The sequence below is a fragment of the Excalfactoria chinensis genome, chromosome 6 (genome assembly GCF_039878825.1).
Source record: "Excalfactoria chinensis isolate bCotChi1 chromosome 6, bCotChi1.hap2, whole genome shotgun sequence".
NCBI classification, from domain to species: domain Eukaryota; kingdom Metazoa; phylum Chordata; class Aves; order Galliformes; family Phasianidae; genus Excalfactoria; species Excalfactoria chinensis.
In genome coordinates this window covers 18377766-18403478 of record NC_092830.1, presented here as the reverse complement: position 1 = coordinate 18403478, position 25713 = coordinate 18377766, and the positions used below count along the sequence as shown (strand labels likewise).

Here is a 25713-nt window from a genome sequence, read left to right as displayed (position 1 = left end):
AGAACGTAGTTAAATTGCCTAAAGCAGTGATTAAGACATCAGAGTGTTTTAAAATGCTCATCTGATTCCACCACGAGGGTTTGAACACATTTCGTGCTCCTATTTTCTTTTATGCACTGTAGATGACAAATGATTTTTTTTAAAATGGCTTAAAAACCCGTATCCCCTGAAGTGCATCAATGGAGATAACGCTGTAATATCAGTTCAAAATATGTCTGAAGGATATTTGCCTGCATTTGAAATTGTGATTTCCTACTTAAAGTCCTATGTCCAGAAGTAACTTTCCTCGCCTGGAAAATACCATATATTGTACCTTCTTTATTTGAACTTGAGCAGCGTGCTGACATTGTGCTGCTGTTGGGCTGCGGGAAGGAGGGGGAAGCTTTGGGTGCAACTATCAGAATTGAACAACTGTATGTGGGGATATTGAGATAATCGAGTAAAAGGAAAACTGGCTGAATGAGTTTCAAAATGTGTTATTTCTTCATTATCTAGCACTTTATAATTAACTGTTCTTTTTTTATTATTTCAGGAAGCTGCCACTTTTGCTAGAGAGCAAGGCTTTGAGGTGAGTTAACCCACAATTGCACACTAAACAGATCCTAAAGGCTTTTTTCGTGCTGATAATGAAGTTCTTTTGGACAATGATTGATGTGCTATTATACTCTCCAAGCCTCGCAGCGGTTGCCATGGAAACTTGGCAGTCGTCATGGTTTCTTTGTTCTGCCAGCTCAGTGTTATGACGCACTCTGCTAGGTCTGCACCCAACATCGCCTACAGATGTTATTTATTGAATTTTGAAAAGCCTCTTGGGAAGCCGAGAGGTTGGGCACGGTTTCAAGCTGCCTCTGCAGATATGGGACCTGTCAGTTTGTTCAGTTAAAAAGCTACCTCATTAGCTGCATTACACTCCACAAGGATTCACTGCTAAAGCAGTGGTGAGGCAAGACTAAATAGAGAAATATAACACCGCTTAAAGAACTTAAACCCTGCCATATGCGGATTATCATTATGCAAATGAATTGTAGAAAGGTTGTATATAAAATTGGTAGGTACTGATTAATGTAAACCGCGCTGCTTTTCGTAGGGGTGGTGTGGAATTTCTGTTTCAAAACAGATTCGAGTTGGTGCTTTCCATCTGTGCTCTAAAAATGCTCGATTCCCTACTTTCTAGAAGTAAACACTGTTGATTTTACAGCAATTCTCAGAGCTTTTGATTTCCTTTTTCCGAGGTATTTATTTGAGTGCCTAAGCCTTTTTGTCGCCCCTCCCATTGGCTGCATTCAGATAACTCAATCTGGAGAGCTATCAGCTATTGGTCTCTAATGCTGAATTCAAATAGGCAGGTTTTAAATACTATAATTAATGTGACAACGGTTGTACTAATTTCACAGATAGTAAGCGATCTCACTGAGATCTAAATTGTGGAACCAAATGCACATAAATCCTGTTACATGTTTTTTCACTGGAATAAAACCCACCTTAATTGATTTGTTTGCAATGGAGAAGAATAGATAGGAGTTTGACTGCTCAACACCCATTCTGCATAAATAATAGAAGCCGCGCGATTCAAACGGCGGCACTTTAAGAACGTGCCACTTTGTGTGTGGATGGCAGCATAGAAAAAAAAGAGGGAAAGACTGGCAGCTTTTGTTCTGCAATTTAGATCTCTTTAGTGCCGTACACCAGCAGGTACATCAGTGCCATCAGTGTTTTAGATATTAAAGCTGTGGGCTGGCCCATTTCATTTTATGTTTCCTAAATTCATGCGGCTGCTTTGTAGAAATCCAGACATTTTATCACTGTCAATTTTCATTTGTATAATCTCTATTGTTAGCATAAAAATACACTTTCAATTTATTCTATCAAATGAATGAATTTCTCAGCTGCCTCCAAATATATTATGAAGCATAACAAATTATTGGTACCCTCTGGTAGCTAGACAATAAAAAGGAAAGGAAGTAGTGTATTAAGTCTACCCATTCTATACTTTTATTGCCCCCTTGAGCTAAAGACTTTGAATATGCCTGGTTTAAATTCAGTTCTAGTGACAAACTGCTGTTGCTGGTGTCTGCTAACTACCATCATATTAACCTTTCCATTAGTGCTTGCTTAGAGATTCTAGCACAGCTCCTTCTGAACATCCTAAATCTGCCACATTTGATTACAGCATATCAGTAAAGTGCACAATGATTATGATCTTATCTCTTATTACCCCCTTGCTTGGCAACAACTCTCACATCAAGTTTCCTATCAAAGATTTGGTAAGTGTCCACAGTGTTGTTTTCCCATTGTGCCATGGAGGCAAAACAAATAAATAAATAAATGAAAATCACATTGCCAAGAAAGTATCTTAGGAAAAACTAAAATAGCTTCAATTAATTTCCTTAGATAAAGGAAAAAAAATAAAAATAAAAAAAATCCATCAGATCTCAATATCTTGTAAAATGGATTCTCTATAGAGAAAGTAAAATAAAGAATTGATGTGACTAAAGCAAGAACCAAGAGGATATTTACTATAAAAGTAATGAGAAGTTGCTGTTACCTGTATCTGAATTACAGATTAAAATAATTTTATTTTATTTAAAAAAAAAAAAAGAAAAAAAAACAATTCCTCAGAAATCTTTGTCATTGAAGAACAGCCTTGTTTTTTTTCCATAGCTTTATCTCCATTTCCGTCTTGCAGTTAATTCCACAGTTTATCTGACTAAATGCATCTTAAAAATGTGGATTTAATGAGATGAAATGAAAGGAGCAGATGTATCTAAGCTGCCATAGAAATAATTTTTCCTGTTAAAGGTGATGCTTTTCCAAGAAGTACATATTGGTTGGGGAACCAAATCAAAGAGTGTTGATACCCTGGAACAAATTTCAGTCTTAAAAACAGTGAGATCCACTGCACAGATCCACGGTTTTCAGTGGATTTATGCTTGTTCAGTTCATGGCTGTGATGGTCCCAGCTTTTTTTATGGCTGTTCAGAAACAAGGATCAGACCTGCCCAACCATCAGTATCAGACTCGTATATTTTAAGATACGCACAAGTATCCTGTTGAATTCGTGGCACCTTAAAGAAGCATTAAGTTCACAGACCCACAGTCCAGCCGTGTCTGTAGATGGAGGTTGTATTCTATATATACAAAGTAAATATTATTCCTTATAGCTCTGTGACAATATTATGTATATGCTGAGCAGAAGTAGGAGATGACAGGGTTTCATACCATTTGCCTGACAGCAAATTGAGGGACACAGTACTGCTGCAGTCCTAAGTTGTAAATATTCACCTGCTCTAAAACGTTACGGTTGTACCTTCAAAATATAACGTGGTGATAAGGCAGAGATGTATACTGGAAAAGTTAAAGCCTCCCCAGCGCTGAAGTCCCAACTCTTTCACTATAAAAATTATTTTATTCTCTTCCTTTAAAAAATTTCAGTATGGAAAGTGATTTTGGCTAAAAGTGCCAAGTTAATTCTCTAGGAAGATGGCATTTAGTTACTTTAGAAGTCTGTGTAAGCAGACACAAGTCTCCAAACCCAGCCTGTTTTGAAATTCATACCTTTTAAAATAATTCTTTCCGCTAGATACCTTTCTTCTACTGTTATATGCCTATTATGTATTTAATTCTTCCTAAAAGCACATATGCATTTTACTTTCTTTTACAGTCTACTCTGTTTTACCCTCTACCATCATTCTTCACTAGTATTTTTCCTTAGAGCCCTCTTTCCCTCATATAAATTCATCTTTGTTCTTCCTTAAACCAAAGGAATCATCTCTTGATCTTGTCATTTTTTCCCATTATTGCTTCCTTACTTTCCTCTTAAAATTTAAAGTACATGTAAATACATTACACAAATGTCTTCAAACTCTTTGATTTCTTTGCCTGCTTTGCTTCACTGTAAATGTGCTTAATAAAGTCATTAGGAGCTGCTTCCTCCTTAGCAAATACTAACCTCATCTCACCAGTTTTTCTTGGTATCCAAGATTGCAGTTTGTTTCACAGACCACTTAATTGCCAAGACCTCAAGTAGGTCAGAACGTAGGTGAGCCTTCAGAAGCCTACAAATTACCCAGATGAAGGGCTGTAATTCTCTATTCATGCCCTATCCAATAGCTTGTGCCACCAGCTGATACCCTCTACTCACAAATCTCCCCTTAAAAAGACATTTGAAAAGAACAGCAGTTGCAGTTATTTTCACTGGCATTTTTAAGGGGCTTCTTGCCTTCTGAGAATTAGAGGTAAGGTGGCCTCTGTTTGCTCTCCATCTGCTGAGGGGTTCAAGGTTCCTTGGTCTTCTCCAACAGTAGAAGTTGTCTTTTGAAAGCTCATGATAAGAGTCTAAGCAGGAGGAAGGATGAAATAACACAATTGTGTTAGTGTATTAACTGTACATGGAGATTAAAAGTATGAGAGAATTCAAAAAAAGAATTAAAGAATGCAGTAAGTAAGGGCAAATTATTATAGCATTTGACAAAGGTGTATTAATCAGTATGGGCTCACTGACTACCAGAGAGAAAATAAATTAGAGAGAGGCTAGAACTATTGCAAAAGAGCTGGATGATTTTCACTTAAAGGGATACTGTTAAGCACGTAGCCCAGACTTGTTCTCTGTCTGTGGTAAAGGTGAAGTGCTGTCAGTGGTGCGATCAACAAGATTGCTAAAAAGCAGCAAGTAACTGGGTAGCGTGTAGATTGTAGCAGCTTAACTGAGCTGCTGATGAAAAACAAGCGCACTTGTGAAAATCAACAGCCACAGTCAAAGCTGCACATGCAGTACCTGGTTTTAAAAATAACACTATATGCTGATTTTGGAGGAATAAAACCAATTTGTATTAAATCAAATTAATTGTAACTCTGGTAAATGACTTAATACCACTCTGGACAGCTTTAAAAATGAACTCTATTAATTATGTAATTGTGCTAAGATGAGTTTCATAATGAACAGATCACTAAAAAATGCAGAAAGTATACTTATGCTTTCATATTATATTCAACACTAGGCCCTCGCCAAAACAGCTGTGTTTCACTGTGGTTGCATGTACATAAGTGCACACATTGTGCGGTGTTGTTTAACACACATTGGAATAAAATGCAGCTCAACAGGTAACACAGAGAATTATCTGCCTTACTTTCATCCTTTAAATCTATACATATATATATGTGATGGCAAGAAATAGGTTTATATATACCAAATTTAATCTGTGGAACTTAACTGACATGAGGTTTGAGATCAAAATTTTCCATAGAGCATTATAAAAGGATTTAATGCTTCTACTAATAACAGGAATACTTAGATTAGGTTGAAAACTAAATAAATTAGAAGTTGCAGTGGTTGTGTTTCAAACTGTTTGGCAACTGAACTATGAGAATAGGAAGGATGATGTTCTAGTGACAAGCTGAGGAGTTTTTGGGTTTCTTGCACCAAGTAAAACATTTCAAACTTGTTGCTGCCAGAGGCTTCGGATGGATTTCTGTTTTGGTTCATTATGCTAAGTTCTTAGTTCCTAGCTAAATGTGCTGTGGTGTACCAAGTCCCTTTAAAGCAAAGATTCTTTAATTTTTTGCAGCTTTTCCTCACTTCAGAAAATTGTGGGATGTTCTGTGCCCCACTGAGTGGCTCCCACCTTTTTGTTCCCTACATTTCAGTGATGCAGATTGCTAGTGAGCACACAGCAGGTCCACCTGGGCTCCACACCTTTGAAGGTGCTGCAGGGTGTGGTGGGTTTACATGTTGGGATCAGTTGCTGTAGGGGAGTTCAAGAAACAGTGTTTGTTATCCTTCTGAAATCAGAGGGAATACAGTACTATAAAACCTGACTGGATTTGAATGACAATCAGGCTTAGAGTTTATCTGAAGCCTATTTTATTCTCTTGCAAATTTTATTTTTAATTTTCTGGTAGATGAGGTTGGAATCCAGTCATCAGCAAAAAAAAAACAACCAAACCCACTAATTGCTCGTTAGGAAATGCTCTGTAATTCCTTTGTTAGCTTTGCAGTTTTGCAGCAATTGGAGTAGCTGAACTATCATTATCAAGATTAAAAACAATGGTCTCCTGGTATGACATAAACCCTTAGGAGAATGAAGTATTCTTCCATTTAAAAATCTTCCTCTACTGACAATGAAGTCTATTTTATACTAGCCATGAGAAAATAAATATTTTGATCTGCTAATAAAGTTCTAGTCTTTCACTGCTCTGACTGCTCTCACTAATATGCTGGTTACAAGAATTTTTCTTTCTATTAATAGACTGAAGACATTAAAGAGATAGCCCGGAAGACACAAGCCCTGCCAAAGGTGAACACTAAAAGGCAACGAATTGTAATCTTTACCCAGGGGAAAGAAGACACTGTACTGGCTACAGGTATAGTTTTCATATGTTTGTTGTCGCTCCGTAAATATTGTAGTTAAGCAACAATGAATTCTGGTATTACCTATTATAATTGTTAAATGACAGGCAGAGCACTTGCCTTTTAATGCCAGTGTTTCTCAGCCCTGTTATGCATCTAATTGTTTTAAGATTCTGAATTTGAGAAGTTAGTATTTCACAGAAATGCCTGAGAATTTAGTTCTGAACATGTGAAGTACTTCTGTATAACACAGATCTAAAATATTGATCCAGTTGGTTTTGCTCAGATTTTATGACTTGAGATTTTATCTGTGTAGCCATCTTTGCTGCAAACAAGAACACGCTATGCCTGCTGAGAACAGCTGTGCAACAGTAGAGTATATTTAAACATTTGTGGAAAGGAGGAAGTGAAATCCAGTACTAAGTGAATTTCCAGGCTTTTTTGCTTTGAGCAGAAAGCTCACTTCAAGCTTTTCTCAGCTGTCTGCTCTTCTATTCTCAAAGGAGTATGTGAGAAAAAGGTGTTCTAGCAGGAATACAAGTAGTTTGTGCTGTCGAAATTGATGATGTACGACACACAGATTTAAGCATTATAAACACGACTGCCTACCTTTTGACAGTCTCTTTAATTTTGTCCACCTATGCTTCTAGACTAAATAAAGCTATTAAAAACATGTGCTGTGTTGAGCCATTGTAGTCATTCATTCCTGCACAAGGTAAGTTATTAGTCAAGGCTGAATTCCTCCTTTGGAAATCAAGTGAAGTTGAGGAAGCTTTTCACCTGAGGGACCAGTGCTTACTCATACCTAATATTTGCCTCGAAATCAGAACTTGCTTCAGCCTGTGGCTGCAAGGCTAGGTACTAAGTAGGTATGTTGCTGGCGTATAGATCATTCTTAGCAGCAGTTAGAGTGATTTCTCCAATAGTTTGCTCCTTCCTGTATTTTGTTAGCTACAAACTGATTTAAAGGAAATAGAAGGCAGTCACTGAGAGTTGTGTATGTGTATCTTGCTGAATAACAATGAAAGCATTGCTTCCAGAATGTTACTGCATTATGTGAATGGCCCATATGGAGGCACTCCACTGGAGTATTGTACAGTTGGCTGAAAAATAGCAGTGTAAAAATGTTTTTATACATTAGATAGTAATAGTGGTAGTAAACCTAAATCTTATATGTAACCTTCCTGTGCTCTTATTTAATTTTCACTATGTACTTATTTTATTCTTCAAACTGGAGTTGTTAACAAATCCATTAATCCTTTCTTTGATATTTTTACAACTGGGGGCTTATTTGAGGACTGACACTTGCTAATCTTAGCTGTTTGTTTGCTATTAAATGAACTTAAATTAGAGAATGCACTTTATATGCATGATAAATGCAAGATGGATAGGGAGTGTATGCAATGGTGTCAGCTACAAAAGCAAACATGATAAATGTTAAGGCAGTTTTGAGCCGTGGGATAAGCTATTTGGTGCACAAGCATAGCTGAATCTCTTTGCTATGTTGTTATTCATGGCAGCCAAATAAATGTCAATAATAAAAGAGAATTAAAGATTTTCATTTCCCAGAGGCAGTCCTCTAATACAGCTTGATCTTTCATTTCATTTGTAATTCGTTCTCATGTCAGGATGCAATCATTCGCCAGGCTCTCTGTGTCATGTTAAGTCATTTAATAATGATTAAGAACATAAAAATGTTTGGCCTGTGGGGCAATTCTCAGAAGAGATACCGATTTGTTATTGTTTTCCCCCTTTTTCCATCCTTTGGTATGGATCATCTTTTTCCCACCTCTTCACATTAAAATAATAATGAAAAGAGGAAAATGTGTCCCTTAATTTAGCATATAGTGATACCACACGATGGCACAGAATACTGTTAATGCTTATTTCAGCATCAATTAGGTCTAGTTGTGCTTTGAAACCTGCAGTGGAAAGTATAAAATGTTTCTAAGTGGTCTTTGAAAGATTTGCTGTATTTCAGAGTAGTTGCCAGTATAAAATTCATTTCCCCTTTCTAATGCAACAGGATAAAAGTGTGTTTTTGAAAAAGCAAGCTTTGTATGGTTGTTTATCCTGCCTTTCTGAGGAAAATCTGTATTCTTAAAGGGTTTGTGGCCTTGTGCCTTGATTGAACAAGTATTTGTGAAGTAGTAAGTGAGTTATGCATTTAAACTTACTGGACATTCTCCTTTGTACTTCATCCAAATCAATAGTAATAATAAGAATGTGTTTCCAGGATGTTTATTAGTTGAAAGACGTTCCCGTCAGTAGTTGCTTAACCATAGGGGGATCGGTATTCAGGCAGAGGACTCTCCTGTTTCTTTCTTTCCTTCCATTGCTGCCATTAAGCATCCCTCATCAACTGTTGGGTAGATCCAGTGTTTGCAGTTTATGCCATCTGGATGACGCTGGATCTTTAAGGTGTAAGAGTAAAATTCTCCAAGGTGAATTTCTTTTCTGTTTTTCCTGTGGAAAGCTCTCTGGCAGCGACATAGAGAGTTTGCCTTCAGTGTAGCCCTGTGAGTAGAAGCAGATGCCTTGGGCTGGACTGCTCTATGAAGAGACACACGAACAGCCCATCTTGCCCATCTCAGCCCAGGCATCATACAGTGAGAAAGACAGTGTTGCAGCTGTAAGAGCGTCCCTACCAGACATCTATTTCCTCAGTTATATACAGCTTCTGCCTATTGTCCTGTACAAGGCTGCCACGGGGCTAAACTGAGGACTGGATTACAGGAGTAGGAATGCACCTCCATGGTGGGTTATATACAAGTTGAGTGGAAAACAGAGAATGGAAGTAATGAGGGGATCCACCAGTACAGCTTTGGTTGGAAGGAAAGGAAATGAGGTAGATAAAGAGGATTGTTGCAGGTTCCCAGAGAACAGAAAGTATCAGTAAGTAATTGAGGAGTAGAGGATAGAGCAGGAGGGTGCAGACTGTTAGAGAAAAAAGATTTACCAGAAAGTTCAGAGAATAGAATCTGATAGATTGAGATAGCTAAAAAGCCCAATTCCTTCAAGGATCTGTCCCAGCCCTACAGCAAGGATGTTGAATCAGTTTGTGGATTGCTTCTGTTCACCCAACATTGTTTTAATGCCCATCAAAACCACTGGTGGCTCACCTATAAAAGACCAGGAACTGTGGCCACTCAGGCACTGATTGACAAGCAGCTTTAGAGGCTCACACAACTGGAGCAGAACCTGAAAATGGTGGGAAGTAACTGCATCAGCCATCCCAGTCCAAGCCATTCCCCTTTATCAGTCCAAATTCTTAATCTGTCTGAAGTATTTGTGTTTTCAGAGGAAAAATGTCTCTATCATGGGGCACATTGGATCTTTCTGCTGTCTATTCTTATCTCCTCCGTCACAGTACTCCAGCCCCAAGGCTCCTTCCCTCTCCCCTTCCTTCCTGTTCTCTGTCAGTAGGAATAATTGCAAGAAAAAGGCAATCTCATATTCAAGCTGAGTGTGATCAGTATGCTTTATAGGGAAGGAAAGGGGTGTTTGGGATTGGAACACAGACACTGTGGTAGATGAAATGTTGACTAAATTGACTGTCAGCAGGCTTCTCAGAGCATGTGATCATTGCCTCAAGTCCTCCTGTTTCTGTCATTTGGGTACGTTTTCCTCTGACGTCAAATTTTATTGTTTTACTGAAGAATTTGAAGGCATCGAAGCTTCTTAATGACTGTAAGAACTACCAAATGGCACAAATGTTGTAACTGTCTCTAACATCAGTCCCCAAAATGGCTGAATTTCGACAAAACTCTCTTGAAAAAATAGTAACCTGAGAGGTGCATCTCTGATGAAACCGTGCAATACAGAGGACTATGGTTTGGGAAGGATAGTAGGAAAATGGGATCAATTAACTTGCTTTCTGAGGAAAGTTTATTTGAGGAACAACATCGGTTAATGCCTTGTGTGGATGCTTTTTGGCCATAAAGGGAATTGCTTGGCTATCAGACTCTGGTCCCACTACCGTAACCTGGGTTCATCCATTCTGAATTTCACTCCAGGTTCCTGAGTTTGTGGGATACATTCATTTCATTTCAACACTTTCTTCTGTAACCACAGAAAATGCAGAGGCAAGGAAAGTGGGGAAGGGTTGATGAACATATCCAGTCTCCTGATTTCAGCAGCTGGGGCTTTTCATAAACACAGTAAAAATCACAAACTCTGACAACAACATATATGTCACATCTATTTGTGTGCTGTATCATTTGTCAGAATGAAATGCTCTGAAAACTACCCTTTTTTACAGAGTTGCTCATAACATTTTTAAACAAATTACTTTAAGTCAGATATATTTTGTGACTGGTCTTGGCCCAAAGGGAAATCTTTGGAAAGTCTGAGCAAAATCAGTTTGGCAGTGCAGAAACAATTTTATATTAAAATATTTGCATAATTCAAAAACAGCTAAAGCTACAAACTCTAAACTTAGCTTGTTTTATAGCTTTAATAGAGGAAAGAAAAACAGTCCAAATGTAAAGAAAATCACTTCAGCGTTTTTCAAATTATGAATGATGAAATCTGGCATGTTCAGGCTTGAACATAGAATGTTCCATTCTTCCCCCCCCCAGTGTTTTCTAGACCACCTCTGTTAAGGGCACATTTGTAATAGGCTGATTTGTTAGAAAATGGCAGTAGTAAATAGGTGAATTTTTAAGGATTTGAGTATTAAAACCACCCTAGTTAGAATTTACTGAGTTAATGACACTGTCTACATCTTCTTCAGTTTGTTGATGGATGACATGAGAATGTTTCAGGAAAATACTGGCTTTGAAGTACAGTGTGGTAGAATGAGAAGGGTCTCCCTTAGTAATCCTGAAATGCACCTAATACAAAGTATACCCTGAAGAAGTTTGGGGAACTTCTACTCGTTATTACTGGGTGTTATTTAATCAGTTCCGTAAGTTACACAGCATAAGCTATATTGCCAAATTAATGTAGGGCAGCAAAGCTTGCAATGTTACCAAATATTAGAGCCTACTATCAAGCTTTTGATGTTAGAGTAATATTAGGTATTTGCCTCTACCTGTTATCTGAATCTCGGTATTGAGCTAAATGGATGTTGGTGTAACACAGTACAGTCATTCTGAAAGTAATATATGCACATAGATTCACAAATTAAGAGTTTCTATGCATTTGAATAGAACCAAAACCTGATCTAAATGAATATAGCAACAGAAGAATGGAGAGTCTGTATTTATGAATGAGGAAACTTCTTGTTGCAAGGATATGTTAAATATTTTAAAAGCAGAGTTCTTAAAATGATGTTTAAGCATATAACAGCCTCAACAGAGGTCAGTAGGTTTTCTTTGTCAGGTTGTGCTGCAATCATAGACCACTATGTTAACTTGTAAGCTTATCAATAAAACAAAGAAGTATTTATTACTATTGACACTGCTGACATTTTATGGTGGGTCTGTTTGCAGCTCCTCTTTCTGTAAATTACTTGGTATTGTTTCTTCGCTTGCAAGAAACAAGAAAAAGTACTTTTCCCTTAGGTCTCCTAGCTTTCATTCTCAGCCTTCCAGACAGGAAAAATCTTGACTAGTTTTTTTTATCAGACAAGCTTCCTGTGTGTTTGCACAAACAAAAAAATCACGTCTTGGACGTGCAGTTGGGTTCTATTACAGTGCTTTCTCTTTTTTGCGTGATTTCATTGCCTCACTATTCCCCGTCCTGTCATCTTCACAAATGTGAAGTAAAGTTTAAATACTAAAAATGGATTTAGGAAAAAAGGAAGTTTTGGTCTGCTAGTGGCACAACAAAGGAGCCAAAAAGCCCAATAGAATTATTTTTAGTTTAGTTGTGACTTAGCAGGTACAAAACCTAAATTAATAATGAACCTTTGTTGATGGGGATTAATGAATAGCAAAGCTGATAATACCTTTTGTAACTGAGACCACTCATGATTTCATGCTGTGTGGGAGAGGAGATCTGAGCATTTTATTAGACAGCTGAAACACATTATTAAAACCTATGTTCCTGGAAACCTGTATCTTAACTGGAATTAAAGGTAATTGCACCTCAAAGAGTGCATAAAGCTGTATGCCTATAGGCATATAACTAAATATATATTTATATATGTAAGTAATATGCATATGTGTTTTCAGTAATTTCGTATCAATTTAAAGAATAGAGTATCTCTTTTAGTCTAACTAATAGCACGTCACTTTGGCCTGGAAATTAAGAGTGAAGTCGGGAAGTTCCCATTTCTTGTATAATCGTTAGCAATAAGAAATTTTCAAGGCAAAACTTTACCTTTCATTAAACGCAGCCTGACTTTCAGGTGCTACAGTTAATTTACATTCTGTCATTCCAACAAAAAGTTACCTGTTTCAGCTATGAAAAATATCTTTTTGCTGGTAATAAATACAGGTCCCTGTCCCACACCCTAGGACTTGTCGATATTTCCTCTTACACAGAAGAATTTCTGTATTTGTTTGTCAAATACAGATATGTAGACCAAGAAAGTCGATTTTCGTACCATAAGTCTAAAAGGAATTTGTGGAGATGTAACTGTTAATACACTGCTTCACTGGTTGTGTAACAGGAATTTATGTGATGCTGGGGAGGCAATGTGGAGTAGAAAAGGGGAGCAGGACTGAGTCAGTCCAAAGGTCCATCTAACCTGGTGTCTGCATGGGTAGTAGTGAGCGCTTGTAGAAACTGTTTGGATTCAGCCACTTAAGAGCATTATTGGCTATCTCCCTCTTCTTGTATTGCAGTGGGCAGTCAGTAATCATTGCAAATGCAACAAACTCCGCAGAACTCTTGCTTGTTTCTCCTTCACCACTCTTTTTTTCCAGGCTCTCTTCCTATTTTGTTTGCTTGTTCTATAATTGTGACACCCTTGCTACCTTTCCCTACATTTTTTCTCAGTTCTGCTATACCCATTATGAGGGGGCCTCTAGAATGTTCAACATGACTGAGAAGTTTACAAAGTGACATGATTTTTTTTCTCTCCTTTGTTCTTCATTCCTCTCATAATAGTTCCTCACATTTTATTTGCTCTTATGGCTGCCATTGTTATATTGTAATTTCTTTATAGTATGGTAACAGGTGGTTTAGAACCTATCATTGTGTATTTAAAGGTGAATTTTTTTCTTCACAAGTGCACCATTTTAGTAAAGACTGACAGATGATTTTATAGCCCACTAGTATGAGAAGCTTTTGCAATCCTTTACACTCAACTTTTGGTTTTACTACTATAAGTGAGTTTAAATGTATGCCAAGAAGTAAATGTACAGGATACTGAAGAGTTCTTTTTGGAAGCACTACACATAGCCTAGAGATGCTGTCTGTAGCAGGCAGGTACAGTTAACATCAAAACAGGACTTACATGGGTACTAGTGAATACAGGTGCCAGAGTGGATACACAGAGCTCAGGAACTGCAGTAGGAAATAAGGCAGGAGGACACTATGGTACCTGCAAACCGTACTGGGTTCAATTACTGTGGAGCCTCACTCCAAGTCGTGTTTTATTTTTAACTTCCGTCTGGCAACAAAGACTGTAGTTCTCAGGCTGGAAGGGAAGTTACTTCAGCATCAGCTGGTAATATGGTAGAATTATGTCTGCTAATCAAAAAGCAAAGAATAAAGAGACAAGTCTATGAGTCTATTAACAAAAAATAAATGGTCTTTTTGGCATCTTACGTTTTGAAAACCAGCATTTATACTGTAGAATTATGCTAACAGAGTGGTGAGATTGCAGAATTCAGCACATAGGAAGCACTGGAACTAATGAAAGCCTTCCAAACCAAGTTTATGCTTCTTGGTGAACATGTTATGGATACAATTTTGTTGAGGTTATCCTGTATTTTCTGAAACGGTGTGCAGCGAGTATAAAACTCTGATGACTTCTTTTCAGCCACTGTTTTTGCAGCTACAGTGTTAAGAAAGCCTAGAACTATAGTATCACCTTTCATGTAGAATAATCGTTCTGTAAACTTCTCAAGTTCATCTGTGTTTCAGGTTCAGAGTTTTCCTTTTCTGTACACACGTTCCGTGTTGCTGCAATATCCTGTGTCGTATGCTACCCATTTCTCCTTTAAAACATATGGTTTCATGAACTGAAATCTGAAACCAGTGGTTTAAAGGGTTGCAGTTAAAGGCTTCTCCCCTCCTGATGCTTGGGTTAAAATTGTACTAATAGAGAGGCTATTTTATTTAATCAGTCAAAAAAAAGGGTGTTTTTTTTTCCTATGCATTCTACTGTCAGTAGTTCTTAAGAAATATCTTTTCTCTTTACCCTGATTTGATGTGATTATTTTTCTCATGCTAAGAAATTAAGTGTATACCTTGTTCAGCAGGTTTCATAATAGATCAATAATTTGTTGGCTTGGCTTTTTTTTTTTCCTGTGGAAATGTGGGAAGATCAATGTCTATAGTGCCCTAGGTCGTGATCAATACTTTTAATAAAACTTCCTTTTTTTCTTTTTTTTTTTCTTTTTTCTTTTTCTTTTTTTTTTTTTTAACCTTTGTACAGTTTTGCTTTTATTAATGAGCCTTTCCTTTGGTTTCAGACCATTAATGGTTTTCAGATAATGTCATACTGCCCAAGGTCAAGGCCAGTTTGAACTTATAACTCTACTTATCAGTGATTAAATCTATTGGATGGGCTTAGATGTGTTAGGAGACATAAGAGTTCGAAGCAGTGCTTTGTAGGGATTCTAAAGAAAACAAAACCTCAACCTTTTGGGAGGACTACACATTAAGGCTATTTTCATTTCCTTTATAAACAAATAACAGTTGTCTTATTTATGGATTGCATATTAGCCGTAACATCACAGGTAACTAGCAAGGCCTTGACTGCTCCTCAATTAAAGTTATTAAATGCTCCATTTTGGGTTTAATAACATTAAACTGCTGGTTTTACAACATGAGTTTAGCATTGGATGGCCTATCTTTTGCTGAAAATCCAAATGGGAAGGTAGTAACTTATCAAAGTAGTTGTTATCAGCTGGTGTGCTTGCAGAGAATATGATACTGTTGTCTCTGGGGCTCAGCCTGGTATCTTCTGAAATCAATGGAAAGATCTCATTAACTTCATTGGGTATTGATTATGGCCATGGAGAACTTTAAACGCTCATGAATATAAATGGTTTATACAGATCCATGTGTCTTTTTGTGTCTTGTACCTTGTCTGCGATCTCTTGATTCAATTTTTTGTAGTCTACCTAGAGGTTATACAAAAAAAGAACTGTGTGTATGCTGAGAGATTTTATAACACATTTTACCTTAAGGTGTCTTCTTTGCTGTCTGTTACAAATGAGGTGCATAAAAACTGGACCCTTTGACCGCTGGCAGCTAGACAGAATATCTTCTATAGAATATATTTTTTTCTCTTGTTTTGGCAGTTTTCGCCTTTATTTTTTTTGTTAGGCAGCAGTTCACTTCATAGCAAATCATCACAGAGGAGTTTCAGCAGCAGAATCTCCACTCAGAAGGTGCCCTGCAGACTCTGATAGCCTATCATCTTTAATTTAGAGATTTTATTTCCCATCTTGTGATTACAGTTGAATGAACATTGTAGAAAAGTTTAAATTGTAGCTACCCATGGCATGCTTTTGCCTTAAATGATGGAACTTATGTTTTCAAGCCTCTAATCTTCACCAGCTCAAATAGTCACTACAAAATAATTGCATAGAGTGGGAGGAGAGTAAAATATGGCTATGTATGGTGACCCTGGAAGGAAATTAACTGTAGGAACTGACCCTTTAATTAGAAGTTTCTCTGCTGTAGCTTTCGGTCTTAGACAATAGAAGTTGTGGTAAATAGGTCCTGAGTAGAAGACAAATTCTTATCTCCAGCAGAGAGAGAACACCGGCTAGTGGAAAAAGTGGACAGAGGGGAGGGTTCATGGAGTCCTGCTTCACCTGACTTTGAGGATGTAGGATACGATTTGTGTAAGGCAACAAAACATTGAGAACTAACACTGGGGCCAGAAAGAGTGTAAGTACATTGAAATTCTTCAAAATGGTTAATTGTATGGAAGTGGAATTGTGATGTTTCACGATCAGTTTAGCTCAGTGATTTCCACAGTAAGTTTTACAGGTAGAGCAAAATGGGAATGGTCTAAATCCCTCATCTGAAAAGTAAAATGTTACTCATATAGCAGTGACCTGGCCTTGACACAGCTGAGCGTAACACAGGTTATGAATTGGCAGTTTAGACATAAGCCTTCAGTACCACAAAAATAAATTTCATGTAGTTGATCCTGTCTGAATCAAAGCTTGCTCCCACCTTGTTTTGTTTATTATGAGTACAAAAATCCAGTAAAATAAGCAGGCCTGATTTAAAGTACAGACAGACAGCAGATTTAGTAAATATAGCAAACTTGAATGATTTTTATGTTATTAAGTTTTGGCTTTACCTGCCAGATGACTTAATAACATTTCTTTAAAAGGAATACAGACACTTGTCAGAAACCAGATTTGGAGTTTGGAAGGTGACTCCCCATGATTTTATTTGCTGTGCTCTGCTTCCCTGGGCCCACCCGGCCCCTTGTAATCCATCCTGATTTCTGCAGTCAAAACTAAATCAGAGAGGAGTCCGTGGAACCAAATATTTATATCCCTTGTAATCTGACACTGTGATATTGTACTGGGAACCTGAAAAGACGCCAGGCCATGCTTTGTGGCTAACAGCAATTGATCATGAATGAAACTGCAGAACTCTATTCCAAATTGTTGGCTTTCTAAATTTGATAATAAGTACATTTCCTGATAGAATATGAGTGCAATAAAGTGTGTGTGCCCTCTCTTTCCGCCTCACCCATCCAATTGCAGAATGCTGTTTGTACAGTATATTGTCGGTACTGACAACCGAGTAGGAATTTTAGGAACAGTTGGCTACCAAGTGATGGCAAATTTAAAGGTTATGCAAATTGTGCCAGTACAGCCCAGCTTGTTTCAGACCTCTTTTCTCTATTATCATATCAATTGAGTCAGCTCATAGTAGACAAAGCAAGGTTATGGGAACCACCTAGAGCATCATGCACCATTAAACATCAATGCAGCATACATGAACATCTGCAACAACGATCTTATTAACAGAGGGCATAACGGAAGGCAATAAACAGCTTTCTTAGTCACTTAATTGTAAAAAATGTAATAACCTAATACTTGTGTTATTTATCAATAGCAAGTTGGCCCAAAATTGTGCAATTGTGGTGAATTAGATTGTACTGCCTATTGCACACTGTGCATTACCACAAAAATATGAGAATTCATCTGAGAGCAGTTAACTCCATAGTTAGTAAAGCGCTAATACGATTTTCTTTCAACCTCTGGCACATGATGGGGGATAGATATCTGCCTTTTGCAGTGTCATTTTTGTATTTGACTAAAAATAAATACGAAAAACCTAAAAATCATGTTTGAATTTCCTGCTCATCTTGACAGATTAAACATCTGAAAAAAAATCAAGCTTGATTTGAAATGCAGAACACAGAAATTATAAAGTGATCTTTGTGTGCTCACTCAAAACAGATGCTTAGTGAAACAAAGCATGGCGTGTTAGATGTTCATACTGCAACTGCATGTCAGCTCCTGGGCAGCCACTGCGCTGAGTTAGATGAGAGCTGTGGAACAGAAATTAAAATATGTTAGAATTTGAAGGTAAAGACAAATGGGGTTCAGTTCCTTGAGGTCAGGTTAGGGCCGGCCACAGAGAGGGAGGCTGAGCAGGGCAGGGCAGGAGGTGGGCACTGCAAGAGTACAGCACCACTCCTCCGTCTGCAGCCTGCATGTGCAGAATGCAGGGGCATCCAGCTAGTAAGGAGGTGGTCTGCTGCTGATTTAGAGGGAAATGACTCTTTTTTTTTTTTTTGGGGGGGGGGGGGCAATATTCCTTTTCTAGAATTGCATGACTTAAAGTCAGTGGTGTTGCTCTGTTTTTTGGTGGTCTTTTTCAGAGCAGCATATTCCCCCACTGAGATTAGAACAAATCTCAGCCTACACTTCAGTGGCATCTCATAACGGAAGTAAAGCCTGCAAAGACTGAGAAAATTCATTTAGTAAGCAAGTTCCATTCTTCAAAAATAAATAAGTAGCCTAGGGAGATCTTAATTAAAGGCAATAGAGAATTTAGAAATACAGCGTGAGAAATAAATAAATAAATAAATAAAAACTTGGAAAAAATTCTAGATCTGGGCTCTGAGTTAAAAGGCTGAAAAATGAAAATTCCAACATGTTATTTGAGTATTTAAAAGCAATTTAAATTTCTAAAATTTCTGTGACGTATCTACCTCAGCAATATCCAGCTGCCATCTTGTTCATTACAAAAAAAATGGAGAAATGTGTTTATACATTAACTTATTTATAGTAATGTTTCTAAGGAAGACTCTCTTTCACTTTGATGGACTGATTCTATTTATGAAACTAAATATAAATTCACCCAGAAGAAAAAGCTCCTTCAGAGCTGCTCTGTGGTGACCTAATGCTCACTCCTTCTCTTTTCAGTCTTACTGATGCTCAAGTAAAAGAGAAATGCCTTGGGCCCATTTCTGCCTCCACTGACGACCCGTGCTTCTCAGATTATCATGTAGCATAAACAAAGCTGTCATGTAACATGGCATTTATTTAAATGATGTGATTTCTGTGTTCACCACTGTGAAACTGAGGTATTGCTAAGAAAGCTTGCAAGTTTTGACAGGTGTGTTTGCCGCATTAGGGCAATATGCTTAATGTGTAAGTAATGTATGGCATAATGCAGCAGTTGTCTTGCTCAAAACCAAATTATAATGTGTTTTTCTCCTTTTTTGTTTTAGTCAATGCCCTGATAAGCTTTGGGTTGAGGTTGCTTTGAATAGATAATAGATCAGTATTTGTATTAAAATTCTCCCACGGGGGTGTTTTGATGGTCCAGCTGTGCAGTGGTTTCACATCTACCTGTAGAATGACGTGGAACTGAGGACAGTCATTGTGTGTTCTTGATAGTGTGTGTGTCATGGCAAACAGTAAGTGCAGTGCACGGTCTGCTTTCCTAACTGAAAGAATGCTTCAGTTTTGCACAGCCCAAGCAGACAAGTTTCAGAAGGTTAAGAGCTCCTGTGAGCTACAACATGGGTTGTGTAACTTGGGCGTACATATGTGATATATTCTTTGAGTTAGACATTGAAAATTGAAATTCCAGACATCACTTGCATTTTCTGAGTTTCCCATTAAAGGATAGAAGTATAGATTTGTTTGTGTTCTGATTGCCATATGTGGCTCACAAAGTAGTATTTGGGGTTGGTTTGGTTTTCTTACTTTTAGTGATGAAGGATTGTGTGCACTGATCAAACCAAACTTGCATGATGGAACGTAGCTCTATGTTTGGTGGTATCCGAGACCACCATGGTTTTATGCCACACTGTACTTTACTGGGGAATCCTCCTCATCTGTTGTAACCCTTCTCTTCTTTCTTCAGGACTTATTTTGACCCGAGTGTTTTATATGGCGAACCTTTTCTTAATTTTGGTGTCTATACCTTCATTCTCCTTGCCTTTCCTAAGTATTCAGCCCCTCTCCTGGTGCGGAGCTCCCAGGAAGCACTTCAGCTCTGAGCCCTACCTTATGTCCCCAGCAGCCGCCAACCCAGAGGAGTGCATTTTCTGGCAGCTCAGTGGGCGCAGTTTCAGCTCACTCTGAAATCAGTGCCTAGCGGGCAAATGGCAATGCTCATGTGTGCTCGGAAAGGCTTCCTCAACAGAGTTCATTGCCATTCTAAACTTTAAACATTGTGACACATGCCAGAAAAATTCAGCGGCTTGTTCTTTAGGGAAGTTTTCCCATATATGTAAGTATGCATTTATTTATTTATTTAATATTAGCACCCATGTGAAACAAAACTGCGGTGTTTTCTGTTGACCTCTGCTTGTTCCCCCATCTTTTGCACACGGCCATAGTGTTTTGTTTCCTTGCACAGAGTTATTCCGTGTGAGAAATAAAGCAGAACTTGAGCTCCTATCATTGGCAGTGATTGTACAGACAATAAAAAAGGCTGAGTGGCTCCCACACCTTCCATAAAGTAAACAAAACACATTTGGGCCTGTAAAAGCTATTGGTGAGTCGTTAGTTATGCTGTTACTTCTTTAACAGTTGTAACCAGACAGAGAACTCTGGGTTGGATCATATACTGGAGTTGTTTCAGAGGAGCAGCACTGAACTGCCAGGAGGGCAGACCAAGGCATACGTAGGTGCACTGGCTATGTGATGAGTGGAAGAATATTCTTTAACTTTATATCATTTCTAATTGCTAATGTGTATGAGTTCTTCTGGAGGAACATTATTTCCCTATTAACTCTAATTTTACAAATCACACATAAATGCTACAAATATAGCTTCTGAATTAAAATACTGTTGGCTAGGTAATGCATATGTCTGGGCAGAGATATAAAAGCAAGACAAGTGTCAATTAATGTCTTGGGTTAACTTTACCCCTGCTGAGACAGGGGAAGTGCAGTCTGCACACCATTGTTTCACCTGGATACTCCTGTATGATCAGGAGCAGAGCCATAGAACCTCCAGAACCTTTGGCATCATGTTCCTTCTCTGTTTCCATTGCAAATAAGTAGAATGTGAGGGACAGTTCTTTGCATCCTGGCCAACATAACTATATATACTTAATTGTGCCTAGCACACTGCAAGAATTGTAGCCTAGTTGCTCTATTTGGGTGTTATATTATGGAAATAAATTCATATCTGTATTAATTTTATCATACCATACGCATATAAATGCATTATAGACAATGACTACTCTATGACGTGTTTTGACTAACATTGTTCATTACGACTATAAAGGCTTAACTTCTTCACTATTTGCTGTAATAATGTTTTCTTGGCTATATATTGAATTTGTTAGAATACAGCATCATTTGTTGTGTATTATTACAATATCTGATTAGAAAATCTGAAAGCATGTGGCTGACTTACGTCGTGCTTGTTATACTATTTAACTCCATTGACTTACACAAATAAATTCCTTATTTTTCTGACAAGCCCTTCAGAGGCTGAACAATGCACAGAAATAGATGGAGAAGAGGGAGCTGCTGGCATGCAAAGCTAGGCAAACTTAACATGCACACACAGAGTGCCGGGGGGCTGTAGTGCTCATACCGTACAGCTATCTGAAGGTCCCAGCCTGAAAATGCAGGATCTCGGTCTGTTGCCTTGAAGTGACAGGTTGAATCAACACTGCCAGATTTGAAATCCATCACCACTGGAAATTGTAAGGATTTCTAACTGGGCACTCAGTGCCCAGGCACCCCAGCCCATGCTGCCTTGCAGCTGTGAACAGTGCAGTGCTGATAGAGGTGGGAAAATTACAGCATATATATCAGGTGTGGTATCTCTTTGTGAAACGCAGCAACAGCAGTAGTTCCTACTATAGGTAAAACAGGAGAAAATGTTATTATACTGCTGATTTCATTAATGTGCTGAATAAGGTACAGAAGCTTAGAGCCATCAGGCTGCTGATTTCCCCTTCTGCAGAGAGGTAACAGCTCAGAATCAGCCAGACTGACATGGGTTTGTTCCAAATACTTTTCTCATTACTTCTTACCTTATAGCTGTCCAGAGACATTTATAGGTTTTGAGCTTAGATTTCTATGTTCTGTTAAGTTCTTTCTGTCTTTTTCACCTCCCCCCCCACACCCTTTCTTTTTATCTGTTTTTGGCCCCTGATCTAAAGAAAATGAGAGAGGATGGGGGTGGGAAGGAGATGGGACAGCATTCTGTTTCACAGTTGTTCCTTTTTTTTTTACAAGTTGAAGCTTACAAAAGAAAAATGAATTTGTCTCCATCTTGTAAGCATCTGTACTGCCACTGCCAGCCCCACGGATCAAAAGCTTATTTGAGGAAGTAGCTAGTCATTTTTGTATATATTTTAGGACTCCCTTCTTCCTTTTATTTTATTTTCATACAGATTGAAGGGCACTCTAACATGTTGCCCATAAGTGTTCTGTTACAGGTAATTAAATGTAAGTTTACACATTTAATCTGCTTTTAAGAGCAAGAGAGACTGGTAAATGACCCAGTTAAAGAAAGTACTCAGCCTAATTGGATGTAATGATTGCTTGCTGGTGTTTATTACTGTACTAAGGGTAGACGTGTAGTCTGTGATTCAAATTTGTTTTAAAAACAGACCTGGAATATTTGCAGCTATGATCAGAGTTCGATTGTTGCAGTTCACATCACAAACAAGGTTTGTGTTCAGGTAGAATGGGAGGAGCAGTGTATTTTCAGTTAATACTGTTCCCCAATTGTCACCTCTCCAGACTTACCTACAAAAATAGCTAAAGCTAGATATACTAGGGAATATTTTTGCCTGAGGAAAATAGATTTCACATCTTTAGGTACATAATGCAACAAATTTCCAATGACGGCTTTACCAACACAAGCTGATTCCTTATCAGTGGGTTGTGTCTTCAGCCTATGAAATCAGTACATTCATGTTCAGTTCTTTCTTTATCATTCTAAGGCAGTTGAGTTCCTTCATGGTGACCACTGAGGGGGCTGAATCTAAGATTTAAAATCCCATTAACGCTTGTCACTAAAGCTTCCCTCATTGTACGCAGCCTTTTTTTCTTTTTCAGTTTGCACTCTCGATTCTCAATTCCAGCAAATGATGCCAAACTGGAATGTGTTGTATCTGAGTGTGTTTACCACAGAAGATATTTGCTGCTTAAAAATAGAACACTGGATTTTATGCCCAGAGGAGCAGCACTTGGATTTCAAAACACTTATGTAATTACTCTTTATTTCGTAAGCTCTCAGAATGATAAATGAAATCAGAACTGACTTAGAGATGCAAGGCCACTGATGACCAGTGCACTCAGCCGAGGTGTCTCTCTTTGCCTTCACTGTGATGGATTTGAGAGTTGTACAAAATAATAGATCACATATGAAAATGAACTTAAAGTAACATTTAAAGTCACAAAAGCAAGGATATTCAGGATGGCAACCTGTGCTTCATCTTCATTCACCCTGTTGTGCCTAGCAGTTGCAGACACAGTGAGAGCTGTTAGGTGTCTTTGTCCTGTTACACAGACACTGCAGGGTAAATTAATGTCAGCCTTAGTTCTCAATACCTTTGTTTTTTGTGAAGCAAAGAAGAAACCCCAGTATCATTTTGTTCTCTTTCACTGTGTTAACTATTTTTGAGTTTAGTAGACCCTATGCTAGCTGAAGTTCTCATAAGGTTAAAGAAAGATAGTTTATTGGATGTGTGTGGGGTTTGTAGATGTCTTTGTAGTGCACTGTGTTCAGCTGCTTCTGAAACTTCTGAAACCTCAGTATTTCAAATTATGAGTTTATTGCCTCTCTTGAAAGTGTGTAACATTATAGAAAAAGGAGATGGCAAACAGAGGTCAGAAAAAAAAATGATAGTTTTCACATCAACAGAAGTCATTGATGTGTTTTGGGTTTTCAGACTAATTCAATTCTTAGCAGTCATGTCTACAGCAGAATAAGAGCTCAGTGCAACACTTACCTGAATGTGCTAGAAAGAGCAGAGAAGAGAAATTAAGACGGAGGAGAAAAGAAGGGAGAAAAATGATGATTCAAACTTTCATCTGTGGAAGCTAGATTCAATAAAGAGTCTTGTTTGATGCCAAGCCCCATTTACAGCATTCCAAATACAATGCCTGTGCATTATTCACTCTCTGTGCCCAAACACATACATTTGTATGCATATGCAAGTGTCTACTGTGTATTTAATGTAGAACATCTGTGTGTGCCCAAGCAGTTTACCTTATTACAATGTGTCTTCCACAGATTTATCACTTCGTTCATTGTTTTAGCATTATCTAGAGCAGGTCATATATATCATATATTTCTTATGAAATGGATGAATACACTCTGCTCCTCTGGCAGAGTTTATTGTAAGACCTCACTTCCTTGATTTCCAATTCAAATGAATCCTGTTAAAATTACTAAAAATCATTGCTCTTGAAGACTATCTTAGGAGTACAACACAGCATCAAAGTTGGTTTCTAAATAGATTTCTTAACAGGCTAGAGGGAGAGTAGGGCGTTCTTTAATTGGAATATTTCGTTTATGTTTTCCATTACCCTTTTTCCTTTGCCTCTCATGGATGGCTGTTGCTAATGCTCTCTCCCCTCCCCTCCTGGTGGGCCAGCCAACAGTTCCCTCTGGAGGCAGCATCATTATATCTGCCTGGTTCGCTTGTAGCAGATGGTGAGGAGCAGTAGAGCTGATACACTGCATTTCACAGAAAGCGGGATCCTTCTGGTACCTCTGCAGCACACACAGACTTGCCTGATTTGAGACTGTGAATTCTTTATGTGCTTCCCAAACTAGGTTTCCTTGTTTGCTACTGTATGCATCGATGTGAGAGTGATTTTTATGCTCTGCTGTGTTGCTGGACAGTGAGGAAGCTACCCATCTCCTGCTTTTAGCTGCTGGAGGATCTATTTCCTGCTTTATTTCTGTATTTTTTACAAAACATTAGAGGAGGACAGCTCTGATGGTTTTCATCTTCGCTGGTTGACAGGCTTTTCTTCCCCCTCCCCTTTCTTTAATTCCTGCTGTCTTCCAAAGGACAATCTGTTTGCTCTGAGACAGTTTAATGCATACTGACTACCAGAGGCAGAACTTCCATTGGCTCTGTTACAGGGGTAATTTACACTTTAACAAGGTATTGTGACAAGGTGGTAATTATATTTTTATCACGTCATTATGACATTACCACCTGGAAAGCCATAGCTGATTAATTAGTGGCGTATATTAAATTTATAACCCTCGAACTCTAAAGTTATCATACCTAAGTGGTGTAATTATGTTGAACTGTGGCGTGGCAGTGAATTGAGGTGAGGATGCTGAGTATCCACCTATTGCAATAGGTTTAACGAGTGCCAGTAGAGGGCAGGGAGCTGCAGAGATGGAAATACTTTTTAAAAAACAAATGGTAAGAATAGAATTGAATTCTTGAAACCAGATCCAGTCAGATGGACAGCTGTAAGGCTTCTTACATGTATGTGTTTTCTAAAAAAGTGTAATTTGAGAGCACCTGGATATACACTAGATCTACATTTTACTGTTTTACTTTCACATGTATTTTAGTTTTTGCAATGCAGCCATTTCTGTGGAGCTTTTGGAGGCTTGGACAGGCTATTCTGGAGGCCACATCACCTCTCTGCAGCTAATAAGAGGCACTGGTTCTGGCAGGATGGGCCTTTTCTTAGTCTTTTCCATATGCCCTCATGTTTTATATTGTTCCTCCTGATTTAGTTATTTTCTTATATCCATACTGTTAGGAGATAAAGAAAAGATATGGAGCTGAAAGTAATTAATGAAACTGTCCACAAGAAATAGCTTGATCAAATTTACTTCCATACCCCCATGCTGGTAATACTG

General features: G+C 38.1%; 1 protein-coding gene across 2 annotated transcripts in view; it reads left to right on the top strand.

The window, feature by feature from the left end:
- Nucleotides 1-25713, top strand: part of ADK (adenosine kinase) — a 258375-nt gene that overhangs the window by 215471 nt on the left and 17191 nt on the right. For both annotated transcript variants that reach the window (XM_072339917.1, XM_072339916.1), the window contains exons 8-9: nt 533-568; nt 6246-6360. In XM_072339917.1, the coding sequence (XP_072196018.1) occupies nt 533-568; nt 6246-6360 (151 nt within the window). The remainder of the gene's footprint in view (nt 1-532; nt 569-6245; nt 6361-25713) is intronic.